Here is a 24,528-nt window from a genome sequence, read left to right on the forward strand (position 1 = left end):
AAAGTAATTCATGCATTACCCACCAGTTACAAATAGTAATGTGAAACTTTATATTGAATGTCACTGACTTTATTTAACAGAGAAATTGAGGATAATTGAATAAGGTAGCAAATGTGCAGGCATCTTCATTTGAATAACTCACAGTTATAAATTCAGCACAAGGCTATTTTACAATAAATAGCCTAGGATAGAAATAACATCTCAATCTATCACTTCAAAAACAACCTGTGTCAAGGAGTAGGAGTCTTTGAAACATCAACCCCGTCCACTACTGATGATGGCCAGGTCATGCGGTTTTGTGTTTCTGTTTAGGCCTCATGCAATTTTTGACAGTGACAGCGCTCGTATTGGACCACACCAGTCACCACTCCTACTAGCCAAAGTGAATGCGACGAGATAATGTTGAGCCACTGGCTGTAAGCGGGCGGTGACTTGTGTGTACTGGAAGTGGACTTGGGGGAAGCTGATACCGTATTCGGTTTCCTCCCGGTTCGAGGAAATGGAGATTACGGCGGAGGCTGAAGCCGAGGAACGCAGGTGAGGGACTAGGTGGGGAATCGGCTAACCAAGCTAGCTGTTGTTTGCTAGCTAGCTTAGCCGGCTAGCTCGTTGGTTAACTAACTAGCTACATTAAGGTTGTTCACGAATGAAAACAAGTCTGAAATTGGCCAATGAACTTCAAATGTTGTCCTCAGTTACATGCCATATATAATACTGTCCATGACAATATGTATTTGCTAACTAGTGTGTTGACTAAATTAACTAACTTGAGTTAGCATTATTAGCTAGTTGACGCTAAACTAACGTTAACTTGATATGTTGCAAACTGGAAGGAAGTGAAATGTTGTTATGGCAAATTCCCTATTACAGGTGCTGTACAAGAGGGGTATTTATAGAATTCACCAGGAGTGAGCCAGGTGCCCCGCTCTGTCCGACGTGAAAGCGGCTCAAAACAAAAGTATAATTAAACAATTATAGTAATCAGTAGGATTCTGCGGTTTCCCATACAAAAGCGATTGCTTTTGATTTAAAAAAAATCTCTCCTTCCCAATGAAAACTAGTTTGAAAATGCAAACATTTATAGAATATCTAGTGCGTTTCTGGATGATGCACTATGCTGTCTTGTTGACACCATGACCGAGAGGTGCAGATTACTGTTCGATTTAAGAAGGGCGCTCCTCCTTTCCTGTTTAGGCCTGATGATGTGACGGGCCATACATAGTACGGTGTAGCCCGGGCTAGATTCATCTAACCCCCTCAGTGATCGAGATACAGTACTGTAGGTGAGTGTCGATATGACCTGGATGATGGGCACTTTGGGGTGGACCCACCGGTTTCAATCAATGAAAGAATATTTCAAATAGATAAATTGGCGCTGTACACATTGTTGGATTACTTCATGGAGTAAAAATTGATTCATTTTAATAACGGAGCATCTTCTAAATTCAAACCACCTGCAACTGGATGCAGACATTTTAGAAGAAGATTGGCCGACTAATATATTTTTGGGCAAGTTTAAGGTTGGTAGAACAGGATCTTAATCTGTGCTACACCAAACAGTACCTAACCTGTAACTCGTGAATGGAGACCAAAACACATTTATACCAGATAATGTGATTTAACCAATCTATAATCACTGACAGACCCCTTCAGTAGTCATGAAACAGTGGCACACACTTCAGTAGGTTCATCCTTGACCCCTTCTCCTCCAACCCTGTAACATGAACGAGCCCTGGATGTTTTAAACCTAATTTCTGTAATACTTTGCTGCAGATGAGTAAATGTGAAGTTTTTAATAATTTTCTTACTAGAAAACTAGATCTTCCTAAAATCTCCCTTCTGGTATTGTTCTTCATTGTTCCTCATTACTCAAGACTATTTTCCAAAGTGTGTGTGGGAGAGTGTGTCAGCATTGAGTTCCAGCTAGCTGCTGATTTAAGGAAAAATGAGTAAGTCCTGGGTATGAGCTTGCACTTCCTGTTGTTCAAAGGGATTTCATGCTCAGCCATTTTTTTCCCCCCTCAACATCAAATAGGCTACTTTAAGGCATAGCAGCAAAAATCAAAAGTGAATCTATCTCAATGCAAGCAGAAAGTGAAACACACTTCTATTCACTCACCCAGAACAACAATATGTTAACTCTTTGTACTCAATACTGTTGTTTTAAAGAGTTTGCCATTAACCTATGTCCATTGGAGGTTGTAACCCACATCACCTTTGCCAAGGTTATATTGGCTAGGCCTAGTGTCTTACCTACAGTGTATTCAGACCCCTTGACTTATCATATTTTGTTACATTACAGCCTATTTCTAAAATGTATTACATTGTTTTTGTTCATCAATCTACACACAATACCCCAAAGTGACAAAGCAAAAGCAGGTTCTTCTGAAATGGTATTCAGACCCTTTACTCAGTACTTTGTTGAAGCACCATTGGCAGTGATTACAGCCTCGAGTTTTCTTGGGTATGACGCTACAAGCTTGGCACACCTGTATTTGGGGAGTTTCTCCCATTAGTCTATGCAGATCCTCTCAAGCTCTGTCAGGTTGGATGGGGAGCGTCACTGCACATCTATTTTCAGGTCTCTCCAGAGATGTTCAATCGGGTTCAAGTCCGGGCTCTGGCTGGGCCATTCCGAGACACTCCTGCGTCATCCTGTTGGAAGGTGAACCTTCGCCCCGGTCTGAGGTCCTGAGCAGGTTATCATCAAGGAACTCTGTACTTTTCTCTGTTCATCTTTGCCTCGATCATCAGTCCCCGCCACTGTAAAAGATCCCCCACAACATGATGCTGCCACCACTGTGCTTCACTGTAGCGATGGTGCCAGGTTTCCTCCAGATGTGATGCTTGGCATTCAGGCTAAAGAGTAAAATCTTGGTTTCATTAGGCCAGAGAGTCTTGTTTCTCATGGTCTGAGACTCTTTAGGTGCCTTTTGGCAAACTCCAAGCAGTCTGTCATGTGCCTTTTACTGAGGAGTGGCTTCAGTCTGGCCACTCTACCACAAAGGCCTGATTGGTGGAGTGCTGCAGAGATGGTTGTCCTTCTGGAAGGTTCTCCCATCTCCACAGAGGAACTCTAGAGCTCTGTCAGAGTGACCATCAGGTTCTTAGTCACCTCCCTGACCAAGACCCTTCTACAATGATCGCTCAATTTGGCCTGGGTCGGCCAGCTCTAGGAAGAATATTGGTGGTTCCAAACCTCTTCCATTTAAGAATGATGGATGCCACTGTGTTCTTGGGAATCTTCAATTCTGCAGAAATGTTTTGGTACCCTTCCCCAGATCTGTGCCTCGACACAATCCTGTCTCGGAGCTCTACGGACAATTCCTTCGACCTCATGGCTTGGTTTTTGTTCTGACATGCACTGTCTACTATGGGACCTTATATAGACAGGTGTGTCCCTTTCCAAATCACGTCCAATCAATTGAATTTACCGCAGGTGGACTCCAATCAAGTTGTAGAAACATCTCAAGGATGATCAATGGAAACAGGATTCACCTGATCTCAATTTCTAGTCTCATAGCGAAGGGTCTGAATACTTATCTAAATAAGGTATTTATGTTTTGTTATATTTAATAAATGTGCTAACATTTCTAAAAACCTGTTTTCTCTTTGTCATTATGGGGTGTTGTGTGTAGATTTCTGAAAAATATATTTAATCCATTTTGGAATAAGGCTGTATGTCTATGGTCTCAGTATACTTTAGAATACTTAGCCTATATCTACTTAGCCTAGTACAATGCATTTCATTGGGTGCTGTATATGCAGTGCACAGCCAGTCGTTTTTAGTCACAATGGTTCATTCGGGGTCATTGCACAGTAGTTTGTTTGTTATGGCAGATTCTTACTGTGTGATTTCCTCTGTCAGTCAATGCCGGTTAAAATTTTTCTTCTCAACTGTCTACTCTAGAATGTTTGGGTTTAGTCAAGCCTATACCTACCTCTTCACACTCTTCCTCCATTCTCTCCCTCCCTTCTTCTTTCCAGGAGGGAACACTGGAAGCTGCTCTCCAGTCTAAAGACAACGGTGGAGGGCCTGGTGTCCACCAACAACCCTAATGTGTGGTCTCGCTACGGGGGTCTACAGCGGCTGCACAAGGACATGAACCACATCCTCAGCCACAGCCTCAAGCACGAGCAGGTCAGGCCTCATGAACAACTACTCCTTTATTTACTCTTAACTCTTTTACACTATAATTTGTGCTTTCGAAAAAGGAAATAATAAGGCCTTGTTATTTGGCTGTTTCAGCCTCTTTATTTAAACGCACTTATATTATTGCCCTGGGTAAGAGCCTCTGCTAAGTTGGAGTTCAGTGTTTGTTCCCTGCTGAGAATGAACATTTCATAATTCTACTGCTTTTTCTCCCGATCTGTTTTCTGATGTTCTGTTTTTATCCTGTCCTGGTAACCCAAATGTATGATGGATAGGGAAAAACTGGTGGAAATGTGGTCATAACAGCACGTTGTGGACTTTCATTGGCCATAAGTAGGACAATGCCATTGTACTGTAGTAAATGCCGGTTTTGTGATGCAGGTGTACTACAAGCAGAAAGACTACTGGCCCTTTGTGTGTTGTGTCCGCCACATCAGCCCTCACCTGGCCTCACATGTAGAACAGGTATTGTACTCTAGCTATCTCTTTACAGTGATTCATCATCCCGTGTATATGATGGTGGAGCCACTACAGTTTGTTGTGACCACAGACATTGGTTGAATCCTAAACTGCACCCTATTCCCTACATAGTGGACTACTGTTGACCAGAGCCTAGTGCTGAGCAATTAGTGCTTTTTAAAGTCTCGGTTATTAAAAAATAATTGTGGGTATTTTATTCACACAAAAAATGTCAACATCAAATGCATTATAAAATAATGACTCATTAGCTTTTTCATGGAAATCCCAAAGCCAAAAATAGTGAACATTCAATTGCTAAAACATTGAAAACATCCTATTGCCTCCATCAGGTCCACATTGGCTAGACCTCAATAGGAAATTACTATGAAATAAAATATTTACTTAGTTTTTTTATTTCATTCCTTTAAAGGTGCACTATGCTGAAATTGCTCTGCCATTTCCTGGTTGCTAAAATTCTAATAGTTCCCCTAATTTCCGTTTGTGACAAACCAAGTATAGAGAATCATTGAAATATGTTTTCCATAATATTGCATTTTCAGCTGGTGTACAAAACCGAAAGTAAAATGCACGTTTTTCTATTTTCCCAGGTATGTTGACTGAGAACACGTTCTCATTTACAGCAATGACCTGGGGAATAGTTACAGGGGAATGAATGAGCCAATTGTAAACTGGGGATTATTAGTTGACCGTGATGGTTTGAGGGCCAGATTGGGAATTTAGCCAGGACACCAGGGTTAACACCCCTACTCTTACGATAAGTGCCATGGGATCTTTTAATGACTTCAGAGAGTCAGGACACCCTGACTTTAACGTTCCATCCGAAAGACAGCACCCTACACAGGGCATTGGGATATTTTTTTAGACCAGAGGAAAGAGTGCCTCCTACTGGCCCTCTAACACCATTTCTAGCAGCATCTGGTCTCCCATCCAGGGACTGACCAGGACCAACCCTGCTTAGCTTCAGAAGCAAACCAGCAGTGGTATGTAGGGTGGTATGCTGCTGGCTACATAGTAGCTGCCTAAGTATTCTACAGAGCTGTTTGACTAGTTCTTCAAAGTAAATAAGGCATACTTTCAAGACTGCTTATTACCAACTACAACTATCAATCAGAGCTACCTCAAGAACTGTCTCTATCCCTCATCTTTGTGTTGTTTACAATTCTTCTCTCATGCAGTCTGTGTTAAGGCTATCAGTCTATCGAGCCGGGAAGAACAGGCGCAATGAATTATGGTCATTATAGTCGATTACCACGTTTCTTTGCTGAACTAGGGTGAATATTTGCCTAATGAAAACTACAACTCCGTTCAGCCCAGCATCCCACAAAGAAAGTTCTTGACTTAATTTCTCTCGTGAATTATTTAATTTCTTTCTAGATAAACAGCACGTTGAGCTCACAAAAAATTTACTAATGGAATTAAAGCAATTGAACTGATGTTTTTTAATATTTTATGAAGCCCCTTTTACGTTTGCAGTTATCACAAAGTGCTTATACAGAAACCCAGCCTAAAACCCCAACCGGCAAGCAATGCAAATGTAGAAGCACGGTGGCTAGGAAAAACTCCGTAGAAAGGCAGGAAACTAGGAAGAAACCTAAAGAGGAACCAGGCTCTGAGGGGTGGCCAGTCCTCTTCTGGCTGTGCCAGGTGGAGATTATAAGAGTATATGGCTAGATTGTTCTTCAAGATGTTCAAAAATTCATAGATGACCAGCAGGGTCAAATAATAATCAGTGGTTGTAGAGGGCACAACAGGTCAGCACCTCAGGAGTAAATGTTAGTTGGCTTTTCATAGCCGAGCATTCAGAGGTCGAGACAGCAGGTGCAGAGCAGCAGCACGACCAGGTGGACTGGGGACAGCCAGGAGTCATCAGGCCAGGTAGTCCTGAGGCATGGTACTAGGGCTCCGGTCCTCCGGATGGGTGCATACTTAAAGTCACACAGGACACCAGCTATAACAAATCTAGCCCCCCGGCACATAGACTATTGCTCTCTGAGCTCTAGTCAAAAGTAGGACGAAAAAGTAGAGCAGCAGCACGACCAGGTGGACTGGGGACAGTCAGGAGTCATCAGGCCAGGTAGTCCTGAGGCATGGTCCTAGGGCTCCGGTCCTCCGGATGGGTGCATACTTAGTCACACAGGACACCAGCTATAACAAATCTAGCCCCCCGGCACATAGACTATTGCTCTCTGAGCTCTAGTCAAAAGAAGGACACTATGAGGGGTTGCGGTAATGCAGGATTCTGTGTTTTTCACACAGATACATTTTTTTTTTTTAAATGCATAAGAAATATCTTGCTGCGCTTTGTAAATGTAGATCTAAAATGCTTGTTATTGTAATTTCTGCTTTTCATCAGACACATTTTGTGCTTCAGTTGCCCTTCTCCACTCAGCAGACAGCACTCTGACTGATATGTAGCTATTTTTCTCCAGTACTTTTCACAGTTGTAGTCAGCTAGCTTTTCTCTGGTAAAATTCAATATTAACTTGAAGCAAAACATTAGGAAATGTAGCTGGCTACATTCTTTCTATGATAAACATTTAGAAAATATAATGGCCATGCATCATTTAGCAAAAAATACCTTGTCTTTTCATTGTAAGCTCATTTGGCTGCCAGCCAAATAGCGTTGAAAACAAAGCTATTTTCTGCCGAATGGGTATTTATGCCTAATGTATTTTCTGTGAAAGGAAACTATAGTTGCACGCCCCTGATCACTATTGAAAAATGATTGACTTTCAATATAAAACACAGGTGAAATTATTTAAATGCAGATTTTGGAAGGTCTGTGTTATGAAAATGCAGATTTATGAACACTAACGCGACCCCTTACTATATAGGGAATAGGGTGCCATTTGGGACACAGACATTGTTGTATCTATATAGTTGTGACAACAATACAATGATTAGCCATGGTGTAACCTAATGATAAGTAGTGGTTCTAAGTTGATGCTAAACCTGATCTTAATGGTAGTCTGGCCCACAGTTGACAATGAGTTGAAAAGAGGCAAGGATAAGTTTTAGTGAATGAATAAGCACAACTTTTGCACTCTTACCAGGGTAATGCCTCATCAACACCCTTCTCACATGCTACGGTGGTGAAACCCAAATGTCCTTTAACCTTTTAGCCCCTGACCTCTTTCCCGTCTTGTTGATGTGCTAATGTTTTTTGTGCAATCTGCTATATCGTCAGAAAACTCTCTTGATGATCTCAGCTACCCCCTGTTACATTATCACAGAATGTACAAACAGATCTGGGTGGGTCCAGCCAGCCAGCTAGCCAGCCACAGGTTCACCTGTTTATATAGGGGTCATCTCTCTCACCATCTCTTTTCTCTTTCTGTATTTTTCCTCACCCTTCCCCTCCCATCCCTTGCCCTCTCCCCCTGACTCTCTCTCCCATTACACTCCTCCTTCAATCTCCCCTATCCCTCCCCCCTCCGCTCTCTCTTTCTCTCCCTCTACCCTCACTTCTCTCCCTCCTCGCTCCCTCCCCTTTCTGGGCCCTGTAGTTCAGTAAGCTGGAGCCCGTGCTAAACAGGGGTGTACAGAGTGTTGGGGAAGGCTACAAGGCCGAGCGCTGGCTATTGCACAGCCTTCAGGTCCATCTGCTCTCCGCCCAGCTCAGACCCCTGCTCAAACACCAGGAACACACCCGCAAGTACTACAACGGTAAGGCTGCGTGTGAGTGTGTGTGCCCCGGCCAAACCAAGACAACTGTAGTTAAGTTTGTGGACTTGATGAAGGAATTAGGGCTGGCACGGTAATTGTAGGATCATGTAACTGTCGATTCTGGATGAAAATAAAATAATCTTCATAACCGTTTAAATTTTTTTTTTTGCTATTCAAACGAAAACAAAACTCCATGACCATCATAGCCCTAGAATGAATCAATGTTTTGGGCCTGTGATATCGATTGGACTGTGTCTGTGGTAATTGCTTTGTCCTATTGACCTTATCTTGACTTTCTCCCTTTCTCGGTCAGTTGCTCTCTCTGTCTCACGCCTCTCCCCCTTCTCTCTTTTTCTCTGTCTCTCAGAGGATGCTTTTCTCCTAAAAGAGCCCCATGTGACGGCCATGTTTCAGTATCTGGAGGCCGTGGAGCAGAACAACCCCCGTTTGCTGGCACTCGTTGACACTGTCAAGGTGGGCACCTCTCACACGCAAGCGCGCACACACACACACCAATCATACTCTCTCTCTGTCTATACATCTTGGTGCCTTAAGTTCCTGTCCCTGATATCCACTTAAGCATTAGTGGAGGACCTCTCTCCCTCCATCTCTCTATTTTTCTTCTCTTTTCTGATACAGCTCAACCATGCCTTACACATAAATTGTCTCTTGCCATGTTTTTTTTTCTTTCTCCTTGTTTTTACTATACCTAATTGCCTGTGCCTGTATTGATCTCTTACCATTTATCTTACTGTACCTCTCTTTCACACTCTAATTTGTCTCTAATCCTCCCCCTCTGTTTTTCTCCTTCTTTCTCAGCTGTCCACTCTGAAGGGCCCTCCGTGTGTGGGAGGCCTGTTGAAGAGCCAGAGTCTGTGTGAGCTGCCTGGGGCCGGGGGAGGCTGGAGGGCCGGGCTGGGCAAGAGCCAGGGGCCCCCCAGGGAAGAGCTCAACCGCAGGCTCACCACCTCCCAGTGCTCCCTCTCCCACCGAGACAGAGGACACACACTGAACAGCATAAACACAGGGGTCATCTCAGAGAGGAACTCAGGTGAGGAGCGAGGGGTGGAAGGAGGATAGAGAGAGAGACAGGCTCCCACTGAGACAAAGGACACACAGTCAGCAATAACACAGGGGCCATCTCAGAGGGTAACTCTGCTCAGGTGAGGAAATAGGGAGCTGAAGAAGGTTAGCGAATGGAGGGAGGAAGAAGGTGAGGGATGGGAATGAGGGTGGGAAAGAGAAAGTGGTACCCAACACTGACACCACTACGGTCGGGCCACATTAGAGAGCAACACAGGTGAGGATAGAGCGATAGGAGGGAGAGACGGAGGGATTTGGGTAGGGAGTGAGAACATGGGACATGGGAAGTATAGAAGTGACACTACGAATTATTTCTGCTCTGTTATTTTACAGTTCTAGTTGAAAGTCTCAGAAAATGTCAGCCACCTTATATAAGCTGCTTCCCTTGATGCCTAAATTCCCTAGTATTTGCTTTTGAGGTCACTGAGTCTACACCGACTTGATTGTGTAAGGAGATGCGATTTGAATAAAGCATTGATGAAGTTTCTTCAAAAAAGCAGTCTGACTGAAACTCTCTTCTTGTTCCCCCTCTACAGACTCCATTCCATCAGCCGGCGCCCCGGGGGCCCCTTGGGGGTGCGTGTCAGGGTCCGGGGGGGAGGGCGAGAGGGGTGTGACTCCTCCCCGCCCCTCGGCAGCTGTCCCCCACATCGCCCTGACCAAGCCCGCCTCCCCAGGCCCTGCCCACTCAGACACCCTAGACTCTGGCGAGGGCGACGACGGCCCAGAATACCTGGCCATCGGTAACCTGGTGCAACGCTGCAATCGCCGTGACTCCCAGAGCTCCACCCCCATCAGCGAGCCCGACAGCAAGCCCACCGGGGGTGGCGCATCAGGTGGCGAGATTCCGGTCCAGCCCCCTAGGCGGAGCTCCCTGACTCTGGTCCCGCCTCCCACGCCGCGAAGGTCATCCTTCTCGGAGGGACAGAGGGGGCAGGGTCGCGGGGGCAGCAGGGGGCACATCCGCTCGATGTCTGACATGGGGATCAACCACAAACATAGACATGGTGAGTGTGTGTGTTTGTTTGCGTGTGTGTGTAGCAGGTGAGAGGCTAGGGTATGTTTGCTGAGCGTGAGTGCAAACCAATACGTGTATGTTTCTTTGTGAATTTTTATTTCAAATAAGTAATTGAAGGTTAATGGCTGCAAGACTAGTGTTTTTATAAGAGTGTGTGTATTGCAGCAGGTTAGCGCCTGGGAGAGAGAGAGTGTGTAGGCGCAGTGCTATGTGGCGTGGACCACATCCAGCACATTTGTCATTTACCACAGTGCATTTTCCTTTTCCTCTATTTTCTCACTTGCTAACCTCCTCTCTCTGTCTCTGTCTGCGTGAAGGAGGGTGCCACAGGAAAATCACCATTATAATAGAGGACCCTGTAGCAGGTTGGCAGTGCAGTTCTTCTGTGCTCTGTCTCTTTCCCTCTCATCCCCCTTTTCCTGCATGATAATTACCTACTTCCCCTTCTCTTATCTCTGGCCTTGCTTTTGGTTCCTCATTTGTGCTGTTCTGTTTTTGGTTGTTGTTTGGTTGATTTTAGGTCGAACCAAGGTCACTCAAGACCCTAGGTCTTTGATTAATGTTTGGCTGGTTTTAGGTGAAACCAAAATCAAGACTGTAGGCCAAAACAGCTTGCCATGTTCATTCATTGTGTTGGATAAGGTTTGAATACACGCTACTTTCATTACATTGTGATGTTTTAATGTTGTTTTTTTTGGTCTTTCATTGATTTTACTATTCATTTTTTTATATATTTTTTTTTACAAATGTTACCTTTTTCATCTGTTTTTTTTCTAAGGTCAGTATATAACTTCAATTTATTAGTTGCTTATGTGGTGAGAATCACTGTCATCAGTCATAAGCGTATCATCACAATATTCGCCTTGGATTTGCAGTTGGAAAGGAGACGTTTTAGTACTTCATATTTGATCTATTTGTTTATATTTTTACCCTGATGTCATTTACCTAGCTGATAACAAAACATTGATGTGTTCGTTGATACATTTACTTTCGATACATCCTTTGTGGGTGTCTGACTGAGCATATCTCAAAATGGATATTTAAAGATGAAATTTCAAGCTACACTACGACACTGTTCAGTTCAGTCTGTTTCTGCTTTCGCCAACTTTAGCACAAATGTTGAATACAGAAAACATCTGGTAAGCAGGCTAGTTGGACCTGATATGACACTGATCTTCCTTCATTTTTGTGGTCAATCTAACATCAGCTGTGTGTTCTGTTTGTCAGAATCGTTGGTTGGAGTAGACTGCTGTGTCAAGGCCTACAGCCCCTTCTCCCCTGTCATCAGTGATATCAGCACACCCAGCTCCCTCTATATGGAGTCAAGTGAGTACACTGGTTCAAACATGACTACCTAGCTGGCAAAATACATGTAATTGTCAATGTCCATCACCTTACCTGAGGTATACAGTGGGGCAAAAAAGTATTTATTCAGCCACCAATTGTGCAAGTTCACCCACTTAAAAAGATGAGAGGCCTGTAATTTTCATCATAGGTACACTTCAACTATGACAGACAAAATGAGAAAAACAATCCAGAAAATCACATTGTAGGATTTCTAATGAATGTATTTGCAAATTATGGTGGAAAATAAGTATTTGGTCACCTACAAAACAAGCAAGATTTCTGGCTCTCACAGACCTGTAACTTCTTCTTTAAGAGGCTCCTCTGTCCTCTACTCGTTATTTGACCTTTATTTAACTAGGCAAGTCAGTTAAGAACAAATTCTTATTTTCAATGACGGCCTAGGAACAGTGGGTTAACTGCCTGTTCAGGGGCAGAACGACAGATTGGTACCTTGTCAGCTCGGGGGTTTGAACTTGCAACCTTCCGGTTACTAGTCCAACGCTCTAACCACTAGGCTACGCTGCCGCCTGTATTAATGGCACCTGTTTGAACTTGTTATCAGTATAAAAGACACCTGTCCACAACCGTCACAGTCACACTCCAAACTCCACTATGGCCAAGACCAAAGAGCTGTCAAAGGACACCAGAAACAAAATTGTAGACCTACACCAGGCTGGGAAGACTGAATCTGCAATAGGTAAGCAGCTTGGTTTGAAGAAATCAACTGTGGGAGCAATTATTTGGAAATGGAAGACATACAAGACCACTGATAATCTCCCTCGATCTGGGGCTCCACGCAAGATCTCACCCAGTGAGGTCAAAATGATCACAAGGTGAGCAAAAATCCCAGAACCACACGGGGGGACCTAGTGAATGACCTGCAGAGAGCTGGGACCAAAGTAACAAAGCCTACCATCAGTAACACACTACGCCGCCAGGGACTCAAATCCTGCAGTGCCAGACGTGTCCCCCTGCTTAAGCCAGTACATGTCCAGGCCCGTCTGAAGTTTGCTAAAGAGCATTTGGATGATCCAGAAGAAGATTGGGAGAATGTCATATGGTCAGATGAAACCAAAATATAACTTTTTGGTAAAAACTCAACTCGTCGTGTTTGGAGGACAAAGAATGCTGAGTTGCATCCAAAGAACACCATACCTACTGTGAAGCATGGGGGTGGAAACATCATGATTTGGGGCTGTTTTTCTGCCAAGGGACCAGGACGACTGATCCGTGTAAAGGAAAGAATGAATGGGGCCATGTATCGTGAGATTTTGAGTGAAAACCTCCTTCCATCAGCAAGGACATTGAAGATGAAACGTGGCTGGGTCTTTCAGCATGACAATGATCCCAAACACACCGCATCGGAGTGGCTTCGTAAGAAGCATTTCAAGGTCCTGGAGTGGCCTAGCCAGTCTCCAGATCTCAACCCCATAGAAAATCTTTGGAGGGAGTTTAAAGTCCGTGCTGCCCAACAACAGCCCCAAAACACCACTGCTCTAGAGGAGATCTGCATTGAGGAATGGGCCAAAATACCAGCAACAGTGTGTGAAAACCTTGTGAAGACTTACAGAAAACGTTTGACCTCTGTCATTGCCAACAAAGGGTATATAACAAAGTATTGAGACACTTTTGTTGTTGACCAAATACTTATTTTCCACCATAATTTGCAAATAAATTCATAAAAAATCCTACAATGTGATTTTCTGGAGAAAAAAATATCATTTTGTCTGTCATAGTTGAAGTGTACCTATGATGAAAGTGGGAGAACTTGCACAATTGGTGGCTGACTAAATACTTTTTTGCCCCACTGTATATTCCTGTGACACCAATACTAATCAACATACAGTGTTTGAGGCTTGTCTTTGCTGAAAATGTGTGGGTGTGTGTGTCTCTGCATGTGTGTATTGTCTCTCTGCAGATGGCTCCCAGGACAGCAGTGTTCCAGACGGCATGTTCCGGAAGCCGTCAGAAGGCCAGAGCCTCATCAGCTACCTATCGGAGCAGGACTTTGGCAGCTGTGCTGACCTGGAGAAGGTGAGCCTGGGGGAGGGTTCATAATCTCACATCATCTGACCGCTGACCTTTGAGAGATTAGAATTGGAACGTCTAAACGTTCCAATTCTCCCGAAGTCTGCACTCGTGCACTTTTCCCCACACATTTTATAGCATTGGATTTGTGTACCATAATTTCTTACCCCAGAACTTGCCTTTTAAAGGAAATGTATGAGTGCACACTAAGGACAGAAAGTTAGAGAATAGGGAGAGTTATGACCTAATTGGATGGGTATCATTTAGGAGACCCTTACACTCACCTCTCCAACTGTGTTAAATCAATCATTACTTCATTTTGAAAGTGTTACAGCAAGGCCTCACTCTCCCCCCCACCCATCTGCGTGTCTCATTCCAGGAGAATGCCCACTTCAGCATCTCTGAGTCTCTGATTGCCGCCATTGAGCTGATGAAGTGCAACCTGCGGAGGCGGCGGGAGGAGGAGGAGGATGGCGACGACAGTGACTCAGAGATCCAGCAGTTAAAACAGAAGATCCGCCTGCGCAGGCTGCAGATCCGTCGCACCTGCCTGCCGCCCTCACAGCACTGTAAGAGCTTACTACGCATGGCCGGACATACACATGCACGGATGCATGCACACACAAACACACAACAACTCCCGACTTAGTCCCCATGTCGTAATTTTGCTGCTATTGATTTTAATCCTGTCTCCCTTCCTCCAGTGTTCCACTCCACAGACAGCGGAGGCTCCTGCAGAAGCTCCCAGGATTCCTTTCACATGTCTGACTCAGGCTCTGCCGAGGAGGTGGAGGAGTGTGAGCTGAGAGGTAGAGAGAGGGAACGAGTGAACCTTAGGAAGGATTGTGGTCTTGGATGGAAGGGTTTATATTATATACACATCATGCAAGCTTTGTGTGCCATAAGTTCACAACCTCATTGTCATGTCCCACATATCATTCATCCACCCACCATGGCTGGAAACAGCTCCCATTTTTAATGGTATTCATTAACATTGCTCTCTGGACTGTTGAGGCAAGGTAGCTAGGTCTTTGGTAAATGTGTGTGTGTGTTTGTTTGCCTGTGTGTTCTAAAAGTAGCCTTCATGCGTGTGTGTGTGTGACTACTTCCTCCTGTTTATGTGTGGGTATACACAGTACTACTGTGTGTAGTCATAGTGCATTTGAACCCCTTGACTTTTTCTACATTTTGTTACGTTACAGCCTTATTCTGAAATTGATGACATTAAAAAAAAAAAAATATCCATCTACACACTATACCCCGTAGAGACAAAGCAAATACAGGTTTCTATACATTTTTGCAAATGTATTAAAAATATATTTTTTACTTTTTACTATACTTTTTTTACTTAAGTATTCATACTCTTTGCTATGAGTCTCGAAATTGAGCTCTGTTGCATCCTGTTTCCATTGATCATCCTTGAGATGTTTCCACAACTTGTTTGGAGTCCACTTGTGGTAAATTCAATTGATTAGACATGATTTGGAAAGGCACACACCCGTCTATATAAGGTCCCACAGTTGACAGTGCATGTCAGAGCAAAAACCAAGCCATGAGGTCAAAGGAATTGTAGAGCTCCGAGACAAGATTGTGTCGAGGCACAGATCTGGGGAAGGGTACCAAAACATTTCTGCAGCATTGAAGAACTACAAGAACACAGTGGCCTCCATCATTCTTAAATGGAAGAAGTTTGGAACCACCAAGACTCTTCCTAGAGCTGACCGCCCGGCCAAACTGAGCAATCGGGGTAGATTCTCTTGTCTGATGAAACCAAGATTGAACTCTTTGGCCTGAATGCCAAGCGTCACATCTGGAGGAGACCTGGCACCATCCCTACGTTGAAGCATGGTGGTGGTGCCATCATGCTGTGGGGATGTTTTTCAGAGGCAGGGACTGGAAGGCTAGTCAGGATCGAGCGAAAGCTGAACGGAGCAAAGTACAGAGAGATCTTTGATGAAACCTGCTCCAGAGCGCTCAGGACCTCAGACCAGGGCAAAGGTTCACCTTCCAACAGGACAATGACCCGAAGCACATAGCAAAGACAAACAGGAGTGGCTTCAGCACAAGTCTCTGAATGTCCTCGAGTACCCCAGCCAAAGCCTGGACTTGAACCCATCGAACATCTCTGGTGAGACCTGAAAATAGCTGTGCAGCGACGCCAAAGCTTGTAGCGACTCAAGACTTGAGGCTGGAATCACTGCCAAAGGTGCTTCAGGCCCCCATTAACATTGGCTGGGCTGTTGTGGAGGGGGCGAGAGTTTCATGTTCCTTGGAGTCCACATCGCCTACAAACTATCATGGTCTAAACATACCAAGACAGTTGTGAAGAGTGCACGACAAAACCTTTTCCCCCTCAGGAGACTGAAAAGATTTGGCATGGGCCCCCAGATCCTCAAAAGGTTCTCAGCTGCACCATTGAGAGCATCCTGACCGGTTGCATCACTGCCTGGTATGGCAACTGCTCGGGCATCTGACCGTAAGGCGCTACAGAGGGTAGTGCGAACGGCCCAGTACATCACTGGGGCCAAGCTTCCTGCCATCCAGGACCTATTTAATAGGCGGTGTCAGGAAAGGCCATAAAATTGTCAGACACTCCAGTCAACAAAGTCATAGACTATTTTCTCTGCTACCGCACGGCAAGTGGTGCCAGAGCGCCAAGTCTAGGACCAAAAGGCTCCTCAACTGCTTCTACCCCCAAGCCATTAGACTCCTGAACAATTCATAAAAATTCCCCCCCCCTTGTACACTGCTGCTACTCGCTGTTTGTTTGTTACCTATGCATAGTCACTCAACTAGCCTATACCCCTCCACACTGACTCGGTGCCCCCTGTATATATCCTCGTTATTCTTATTGTGTTACTTTTTATTATTACTTTTTATTTTAGCCTACTTGGTAAATATTTTCTTCTTGAACTGCGCTGTTGGTTAAGGACTTGTAAGTAAGCATTTCACAGTAAAGTCTACGCCTATTGTATTTGGCGCATGTGGCAAATAAAGTTTGATTTGATTCAACAAAATACTGGTAAAGGGTCTGAATACTTATGTAAATGTGACATTTGCAAACATTTCTAAAAACCTGTTTTTTTCTAAGTCATTATGGGGTATTGTGTGTAGGTTGATGAGGAACAAAAACAATTTAATACATTTTAGAGGCTGTAAGGCTGTAACGTAACAAAATTTAGAAAAAGTCCAGGGTTGTGAATACTTTCCAAATGCACTGTATATGTGGTGGTGTGGGGCCAGTGCTGAGTGTAGTCTCTGTCTCTCAGATGGCTGTGAGGGCCAGTCCCTGATGGCGGTGTCAAGAAGCGGCCTCTCCCTGTCGCTCGCCTCCCTCTTCTCAGGTATCTGATCTAGTGTGGGGGACAAGGGACAGGGCTAGCGGGGCATGAGAACTACGGATGTGGAAGGCTGGACAAATTTAGCTGGATTCCATGGCTCATTCTCAATGAATCTTTCTTTGATTCCTCCCGTCCTATTCTCAACTGTATTGAAGGAGGAGGTTGAAGGTCCCTCCCCTCTGACCTTCTCCAATGTGTTTTGAGGAGGAGGTGGCGTGGAGAGAGGAAGCGAGGAATTGTGTGAAGATGAATCGAGGAAGAACTCTTACCTAAACAATTATTTCCCCTTACTCTCTGCCTTTGAGTGATTTGTGGTTCACTGTTAGCATCATATGGACTCTACCTTTTCCTTTGAGCTTTCAGTTTAATTTGGTATCATTTCTACCAGATTGCTGCCCATTGTACAAGAGGGAAAACGTTTTCAGTTTGGAATCCAGCTAGTTGCTGGCCTGGCTTGTGTGCTTTATGGTGCCTTTGCTGCTCCAGAGTTAGGGAGACCGGCGATGAGTGTGAGTGTATATACAGCTATGGTTTGATGGGGGTTAGGGTCTTCAGTAGACTAGTACATTTGCGGTCAGCAGTGTATAGCTACTGCTGCTATTGGGCATTAATTCATCCATCCATCCATTGATTCACTCGACAATTAATTTAGGCTTTGTGTGCATGAGATGGCATCACTGATTTGTTAGTACTCAACACGATCTCACTGCTTTTGAGTTCCCCCTAAAAACAGGAACTACTTCATATTAATTCCACCTTGCCAATTTGCCTATTTCTAGCATGCTGCAGTGGTAGCAAAGAAATAGTCTGGCTTGCATTAAAAGAAACATCAGATATTACACGTGGGAGACTAGACTTAACGGCGTAATGGACTGCGAACAAAATGACTCCCACAGTCTTATTATATATAAGTATAGCTGTTAATAAGATGATAATTAATTTGTGTGTGTGATGCTGCTGCGTAGTATGCTTTCATAAGAAAAAGGATACTTGCTGATTATGTCATTTGTTGCAGCCTAACATTCTAATCTAGCATCCCTTTGGCATATCGTTGTTTTGAATCTTGCCAAAAGGGCTTTGGATTTGCATCGACTGCACAAATCCACATATGAACATATTCTGAAATGGACAAAAAAATAGTTTTAGACTGAACTCCTGGACTATATTGGTCAGAAACTGGGTTGTGGATTTGGGATTGGGTCATTGTCTGCTGGCCTGCCTGTCAATGACATATATTGAATATGCTAGTTCTTTCATCCCCTAGCCTAGTGATCCATAATACCCTAGTTTCCATGAGATTTTCCAGAGGCTTATAGCTCTATAATCTATCAGATTCATGTTCTTTGAAATCCCTCGTGTTTTCAACTAGCCAAGGCTTTCTGACTTTAATGTCCCAAAATATTCTGCCCAAAATCTCTCACCAGCAGCACACTAATATGACTCCTTTTTAAAAGTCCCTATGTGAACTCTCTGCCACACATTTAATGTCTGATGCTTTTGTGCCTTCTGTAGGACGTGTCATATCTAGGACAAATTAGTTTTCTCCTGAAACACCACACTCAAATTTGAGCTGTAAATCTTTTCATTTGTGATTGTCTGAATTTGATGCCTGCCTTTAGACCCAAATTATGCTAGGTAGTGTGATTGATGTGCTTTAAAGGAACTGAGCCTAATCTCTCGCTCTCTTTCTCATATACAGATGCAGACATAAAGCGCAGTGTGACGTCCAGTGGCCGCTCGTTCCTCACCTCAGAGTCTATGTAACAACTGCTCCCCCCCACACACTCACACTCTAGCCTTGTAGATGTAGGCCCAATCCCAACTTGACCCTATGCCCTAGACCCTTTGTCCTAGGCACTTGAGATTTGATAGGTTTAGGCAATTTTGTAACAGCACCAACTTGCCCTCTGATAGGATAACATCTCCACAAGTGTATAGGGCATAGTGTCTAGAGATGGATTTGGCCATTGTCTGCTGACCTGCCTGTCCATGTCAATGACATTGGTCATATGCTAATTCTTTCATCCCCTGAGCCAAGTGATCCATAATAGCCTAGTTTCCACAAATCTTCCAAAGACCTTATAGCTCTTTACCAGATTTATGATCCTCGAAACCTCATGTTTTCAACTAGCCAAGGTTTGCTGACTCCAACATCCCATATTTTTCCACCTGAAATCTATCGCCAATATTGAATATTTTGACATTGATTGCATGTGTGAATCTCCTGCATCTCACCTTGGCCACACCCTTTCTCCTATTGGCCCAATGAAGAACGGTAGTCCGTGGAGTGGGCCGGACGATAGACAGAATGTTTAGGTTTCGATCAAGCCCATATCAAGCACAGAGGTAACTGTAGAAAAAGAAAAGGCATGGTAGTTAGATAGCGGTAGTTAAAATTAGGCTATTGATTGCAGTAGTTGAAATGAAGCTATTGTTCACTGTAGGCTACTTGGAAATTATGCTGTCATTTGCGGTAGTTGAAATTAGGCTGTTCGCGGTAGTTGAAAATAAAAGGCTATTCTTTGTGGTAGTTGAAATTAGACAATTGTTTGATAGTGTGGCTATAATTTGCACTATTGGAAATGATCTGTTGTTCACAGAAATGTGTTTGGTATATGCTTCTTCATACTTCCTACTCCCTCTCTCAGCTCTCCGTCGTTCCTCCAGTCTAACTCGGCTGAGTCGGTGGCCATGGGGCTGCTCAGGCAGTTTGAGGGCATGCAGCTCCCCGCAGCCTCTGAGCTTGACTGGCTGGTCCCAGAGCAAGACGCACCGCAGAAGGTACTCTCACACAGACACACAAGCATGCAGACACATACATGCATGTATAAACACATACATACAATATCCCCCACACATACACCTACACTCACACAAACTGACCTGTATTCTCCCTCTACCCTTCAGCTCCTGCCAATCCCTGACTCCCTGCCCATCTCTCCTGATGACGGGGAGCATGCTGACATCTACAAGCTGAGGATCCGGGTGCGAGGGAACCTAGAGTGGGCCCCGCCCCGCCCCCAGATAATCTTCAACATCCACCCCACGCCCAAGTGAGTCCTTAACACACACACACACTGACTTCTCTCCCCCTTCTTGTTTGCCTCTCCCCCTTTTTGTTTGCTTGTCTGTCACTCTAAACCTCCTATGTCTGTCTGTCTCTAACCATCCTCTCTCCCCCTTTTTCGCTCTATTAGGAGGAAAATAGTTGTGGCGAAGCAGAACTACCGCTGTGCAGGCTGCGGGACTCGCATAGACCCAGGTACAAACCACATTGAAGACCCCCCCCTTTCCAAAACACAATCACATATGTTATCCTCATCCCACAGTGGTCATTTTGTGTCAAGCCTCACCCCCCTGCCTCACTCTGTTACCACTACTCCCCTTCACCGGACAGACTACATTAAGCGAATGCGCTACTGCGAGTACCTGGGCCGCTACTTCTGCCAGTGTTGCCACGAGAACGCCCAGGCGGTGGTGCCGGGCCACGTGTTGAGGAAGTGGGACTTCAGCAAGTACTACATCAGCAACTTCGCACGGGACCTGCTGGGCAAGATCGCCGGAGACCCCCTGTTCAACCCCAACGACATCAACAGTGGCCTCTACAAGAAGAACAAAGCCCTGGAGACTGTCCGGGTGAGAGGACTGGACTTTAGCCTGGTTTAGTTTAGTCTAGTTTGATGCTTAGTTTATGCTTATCTTTGGCAGTATTTTATTTTGCTTTAGTTTAGCCTACTCGTACAAGAAAGAAAATTTGTTCCGGTTATTGGTTGCGGTTTGAAATGTGTCCTATAAACAAAGTGCATTTGTACTATTCTTCAGGTTTTGAGGGTCCAACTATTCCACATGAAAAACCTATTCAAGACATGCCGCCTAGCTAAAGAGTAAGTTGTGTGCATGCATGCGTGTGCCCCCTCCTGCAATGAATTGTATTGTCGGTATGAGATTCCCTTTCTTTTACATGTGTTACATTCCTCCTAAAGTATTCTTCCCATAATGAACTGTGTTATTGCTATGAGACGACACTGTCTGCACTGTCAGGTAAAGTATTGCTGGTAGGAATTCCCCTCATGTGTGTCTTTGCGTTTGACCCCATAGCGTGCTGGACCATTTTGACAGCCTCCCAGGTCACCTGACTGAGGACCTGCACCTGTTCTCCCTCAACGACCTCAGTGCTGTGCGCAACGGAGTGCTGCCCACCCGGCTTCGAGAGCTGCTGAATTTGGGTTCCGCGCACGTGGCTGGCTGTGTGGTTAGAATCTGTTGAATTATCCTGAACTACATACTCTTCCTGTTGTCTCTAGTTCACTCTCAATTAATTATATTAACGGCTTGCTAACTATAGATTTTCCTGTAATAGAGACATTCATTGTTATACTGTAATGTACATTTTGAATTGTCATTCTATAATAGAAAATATGAGTGAAATTACCATTTGCACCATGTGTGACAGTGGACTTGAGGGTGTCATAAAGTGACATTTCCATTCTCAGTGCGTCCCCTTAATGTCAATGTCTCAATTTCCCCTCTCACAGCTCTGTCAGGCCAAGGGTTTTGTGTGTGAGTTCTGCGGCAACGACAAAGACATCATCTTCCCTTTCGAGCTGAACAAGTGCACACGCTGCGAAGGTGAGCTCCCCCCGTAACCAGATTGTCATAAATTCATCCATCCCAGGAAATTCGGTAATACCTGCACTGAACACAAGGGGTGTAATTTTCAATCCAAAGGTTAACAATGCTAACAAGTACTTGTAAAATCCCATAGTGCATGCTAGCTAAATGCTAACGAACTGTCTCTGACAAAATATTTGCATGACATCCCAGCTCAGTTATACAAGTAACTAAAAAATGATTCTCAGTTTAGCTGGCAAAATTTAGTTGTAAGTTCCATACTGTAACTAGATCACCTGGCGCGTGCTGCACAACAGTCAGTGACTCACGAGGCTCTGTTCTCTCACCGTGACTGGGGACTGTAAGCTTCATACTGAAAAATTGTAAGACAGGTGAAATGAAGAACGCCTAATAAAATAAATGAAGAACACATTCTACTTCATCTCTTAACATATTGTACAAGTGGGCTGCAGGTATTTACTTAAAAAGGATCTACAAATATTAACATTTATGAAAAAAGTACAACGGTATTGATAAATTCTATGACTATTTCGAAATAACCCGGTATACCGCTCAAGCCTAATCCCAAGACAGGAGAGAGGGAGCAGGAGGAGTGGAAAAGAGTGAGGAAAGGGAAGCTAGTAGTGAGGGAACAGATGACCAAAGCAAAGGGACTGGAGTGGGAGAGATAGGAGAGTCTAAGGAGGGGGGGAGAGGAGGATGTTATTCAAAGCTCTCAAACAGAAAGTCTGGCCAAGGCATTTTGGAGTAAGGAGAGGAAGATGAGGAGATAAGAGAAGGAGAAACCGAGGTGGGGACAGGAGTAAATAAGGAAGGAAAGCATGAAACTGAGTAGGTGGAGGACAAAGAATTTGAGGAGAGGCCATGCCTTAAATTTGGCAGAAGCAATCGGGCCTGGGCAGGGTAGGGCCTGAACGTTGCAGGTATGGCTCGGGCTTAAAATTCATGCCCGTGCAGGGCTCTAATAAGGATATGGGTCTATTTCATGTCTATGTAATGGCAGGATGAATTGGAGTGATTGAAGATCTTTTTTTTCTTTTGATATGCACCGACCTGTTCACATTATTATTTAAGCCTCAACTTCTGTGTGAATGTGAAATAAACATGTTTGTGAATTTCAGTTGCTTTATCATTTCATTATCGAGGGGAAAATGTAGTAACAAATGTATACAATTGAAGCTTCCACACAGGTGTAACCTGAAATGGTTCAGTCACACCTTCATTGCTTGAGAAGCTGTGTGTTTCTCTTTTGAGAATAGGCTTCTCGTTGTTGTGTCTGAACTGGTTTGTGTGGTGCACTGACTTTTGGCAGGTTTCTCTACCTTTCACCACTCCTCTCCTCCCTTCTGCCTTGCCACCCTGACACGCCTCTTCTTTTATTATAGTCCCATGTCACCCCTTCCCCTTGCTTCAGAGACTGTCATTGGCTATTCTCCCATGACATCACAGCACCTCAGTCTTCTTCCCATTGTGAACAATGTTGTCAAACCGGTTATTAGCGTTGCGGGAGCACTCCCCCATGTTTGCTTAGAGCTGGTTAACAGGTGAGCTGATGAAGACAGCTTGGCTGTTGAAACGTTGGTAATTAAACTTTTGCATCTGAGCTCCTAGAGTGTGCGGCTCTCCTTTATTTTCGAGTTATGGGGTGGAACATCAGTCTAGGGACTAGGCTGTTGGCCATATATTTTCTTGCGTCCTTTTACACATCGACAAAACAAAGTATTTTTAAACAGGACTCCACCCATGTGTGTTTGTCTCAATCTTTTATGTAGTGTTTCAGTGTGGTTGCTTTTGCAATGACATCTCTCTTGTGTTGTCTTTCAGAGTGCAAGGCGTGTTTCCACAGCAAATGTTTCCGGGCAGGCAAGGAGTGCCCGCGATGCCAGCGCCTGGCAGAGAGGCGGGAAAGGATGGCACGCAAGAACATGGAGGAGCAGGAGGATAAGGAAGAGGACGAGGGAGGCGGGAGCTAGGATGACGAACTGAGAACTGGACTGGAGAAATATTTTTTTTTAAAGGGAACAATGATTTTACTGACTGACAGGGACCCTTATTCTTTAAACTTATCCCTCCATCCCTCTCTTTTCCTTGAAATTACAGCTTCTGGCTACTGGACGAGCTCTGATTTTGTTTTTCGTTTGCTTTAGTGAAAGATTCTTTCTTTTTTCCCTTCACCCAAAGTGAAAGGATTCTTGCTTTTGTTTTTTGAATGCATTGTCAATATTCAAAATATCATATTATATTCATATATTGGCTTGATTTTTATGGTTTGCTGCTCTGATTCCAAGTGCAGATATCATAATAAAATGGAGTCCTGCCATGTACAGTATGTATAGAAGTGGCAATTTTAAATAGAACAAGGTAGGTAGAAGTACTGAAATGTAAGTACTTATTACTCCACCTCCATGTTATGCTATTTTAGCCAACCCTTATGTGCCTCTGTCACCAATGTTCTTATACTGGCAGAGATAGCGCCCCATTTGGTTGTTTAAGAGGAGTTGGAATGACACGTCTTTGGAGGGGGTCTCTCAATCAGTATTGCACAGAGTTGCGAATATTTTAAGATAATGCAGTGGAGACAGCATGTTTGTGCTGCTTTGTGTGCATGTGTAAAAGGTGATATATGCATCTACTAAAAAGGTGTGTGTGTGTGTGTGTGTGTGTGTGTGTGTGTGAGAGAGGTTGTCTCTGTACCTACTGTACATGCATCTGTGCAGAAATGTTTTGCACCAGCCTGATCAGGCAAATAAATATATCATTTTTTGTCTTTGTGTAAAATA

The 24,528-nt window shown here is 44.2% G+C and overlaps 1 protein-coding gene across 4 annotated transcripts; it reads left to right on the forward strand.

Moving 5' to 3' along the window:
- rubcn (rubicon autophagy regulator) lies at positions 1–24,528 on the forward strand. 4 transcript variants are annotated; one of them, XM_031786435.1, is made up of 22 exons: positions 226–537; positions 3,988–4,141; positions 4,535–4,618; positions 8,140–8,299; positions 8,667–8,773; positions 9,119–9,350; positions 9,919–10,389; positions 10,718–10,765; positions 11,628–11,726; positions 13,666–13,781; positions 14,155–14,344; positions 14,480–14,584; positions 17,045–17,119; positions 18,816–18,876; positions 19,765–19,897; positions 20,024–20,169; positions 20,314–20,378; positions 20,514–20,752; positions 20,939–21,000; positions 21,215–21,368; positions 21,652–21,745; positions 23,573–24,528. In XM_031786435.1, the coding sequence occupies exons 1-22, from the start codon at positions 500–502 to the stop codon at positions 23,719–23,721; spliced, it is 2,982 nt and encodes a 993-aa protein (XP_031642295.1). In that variant the 5' UTR covers positions 226–499; the 3' UTR covers positions 23,722–24,528. The 4 variants fall into 4 exon arrangements, with proteins under 4 accessions (XP_020354048.1, XP_031642296.1, XP_031642295.1 ...); XM_020498459.2 differs by lacking the exon at positions 10,718–10,765 and having other exon boundaries at positions 1–537; XM_031786436.1 differs by lacking the exon at positions 17,045–17,119 and having other exon boundaries at positions 222–537.

Source organism: Oncorhynchus kisutch, linkage group LG13 (assembly GCF_002021735.2).
Source record: "Oncorhynchus kisutch isolate 150728-3 linkage group LG13, Okis_V2, whole genome shotgun sequence".
Lineage (NCBI taxonomy): Eukaryota > Metazoa > Chordata > Actinopteri > Salmoniformes > Salmonidae > Oncorhynchus > Oncorhynchus kisutch.

Coding starts and splice junctions, on each gene's coding strand:
- rubcn (XM_031786435.1), top strand. CDS start 500: ATGGAGATTACGGCGGAGGCTGAAGCCGAGGAACGCAG. Junction 8,774..9,118: donor CACTCGTTGACACTGTCAAG/GTGGGCACCTCT, acceptor CTTCTTTCTCAG/CTGTCCACTCTGAAGGGCCC. Junction 21,001..21,214: donor ACATGCCGCCTAGCTAAAGA/GTAAGTTGTGTG, acceptor TTGACCCCATAG/CGTGCTGGACCATTTTGACA.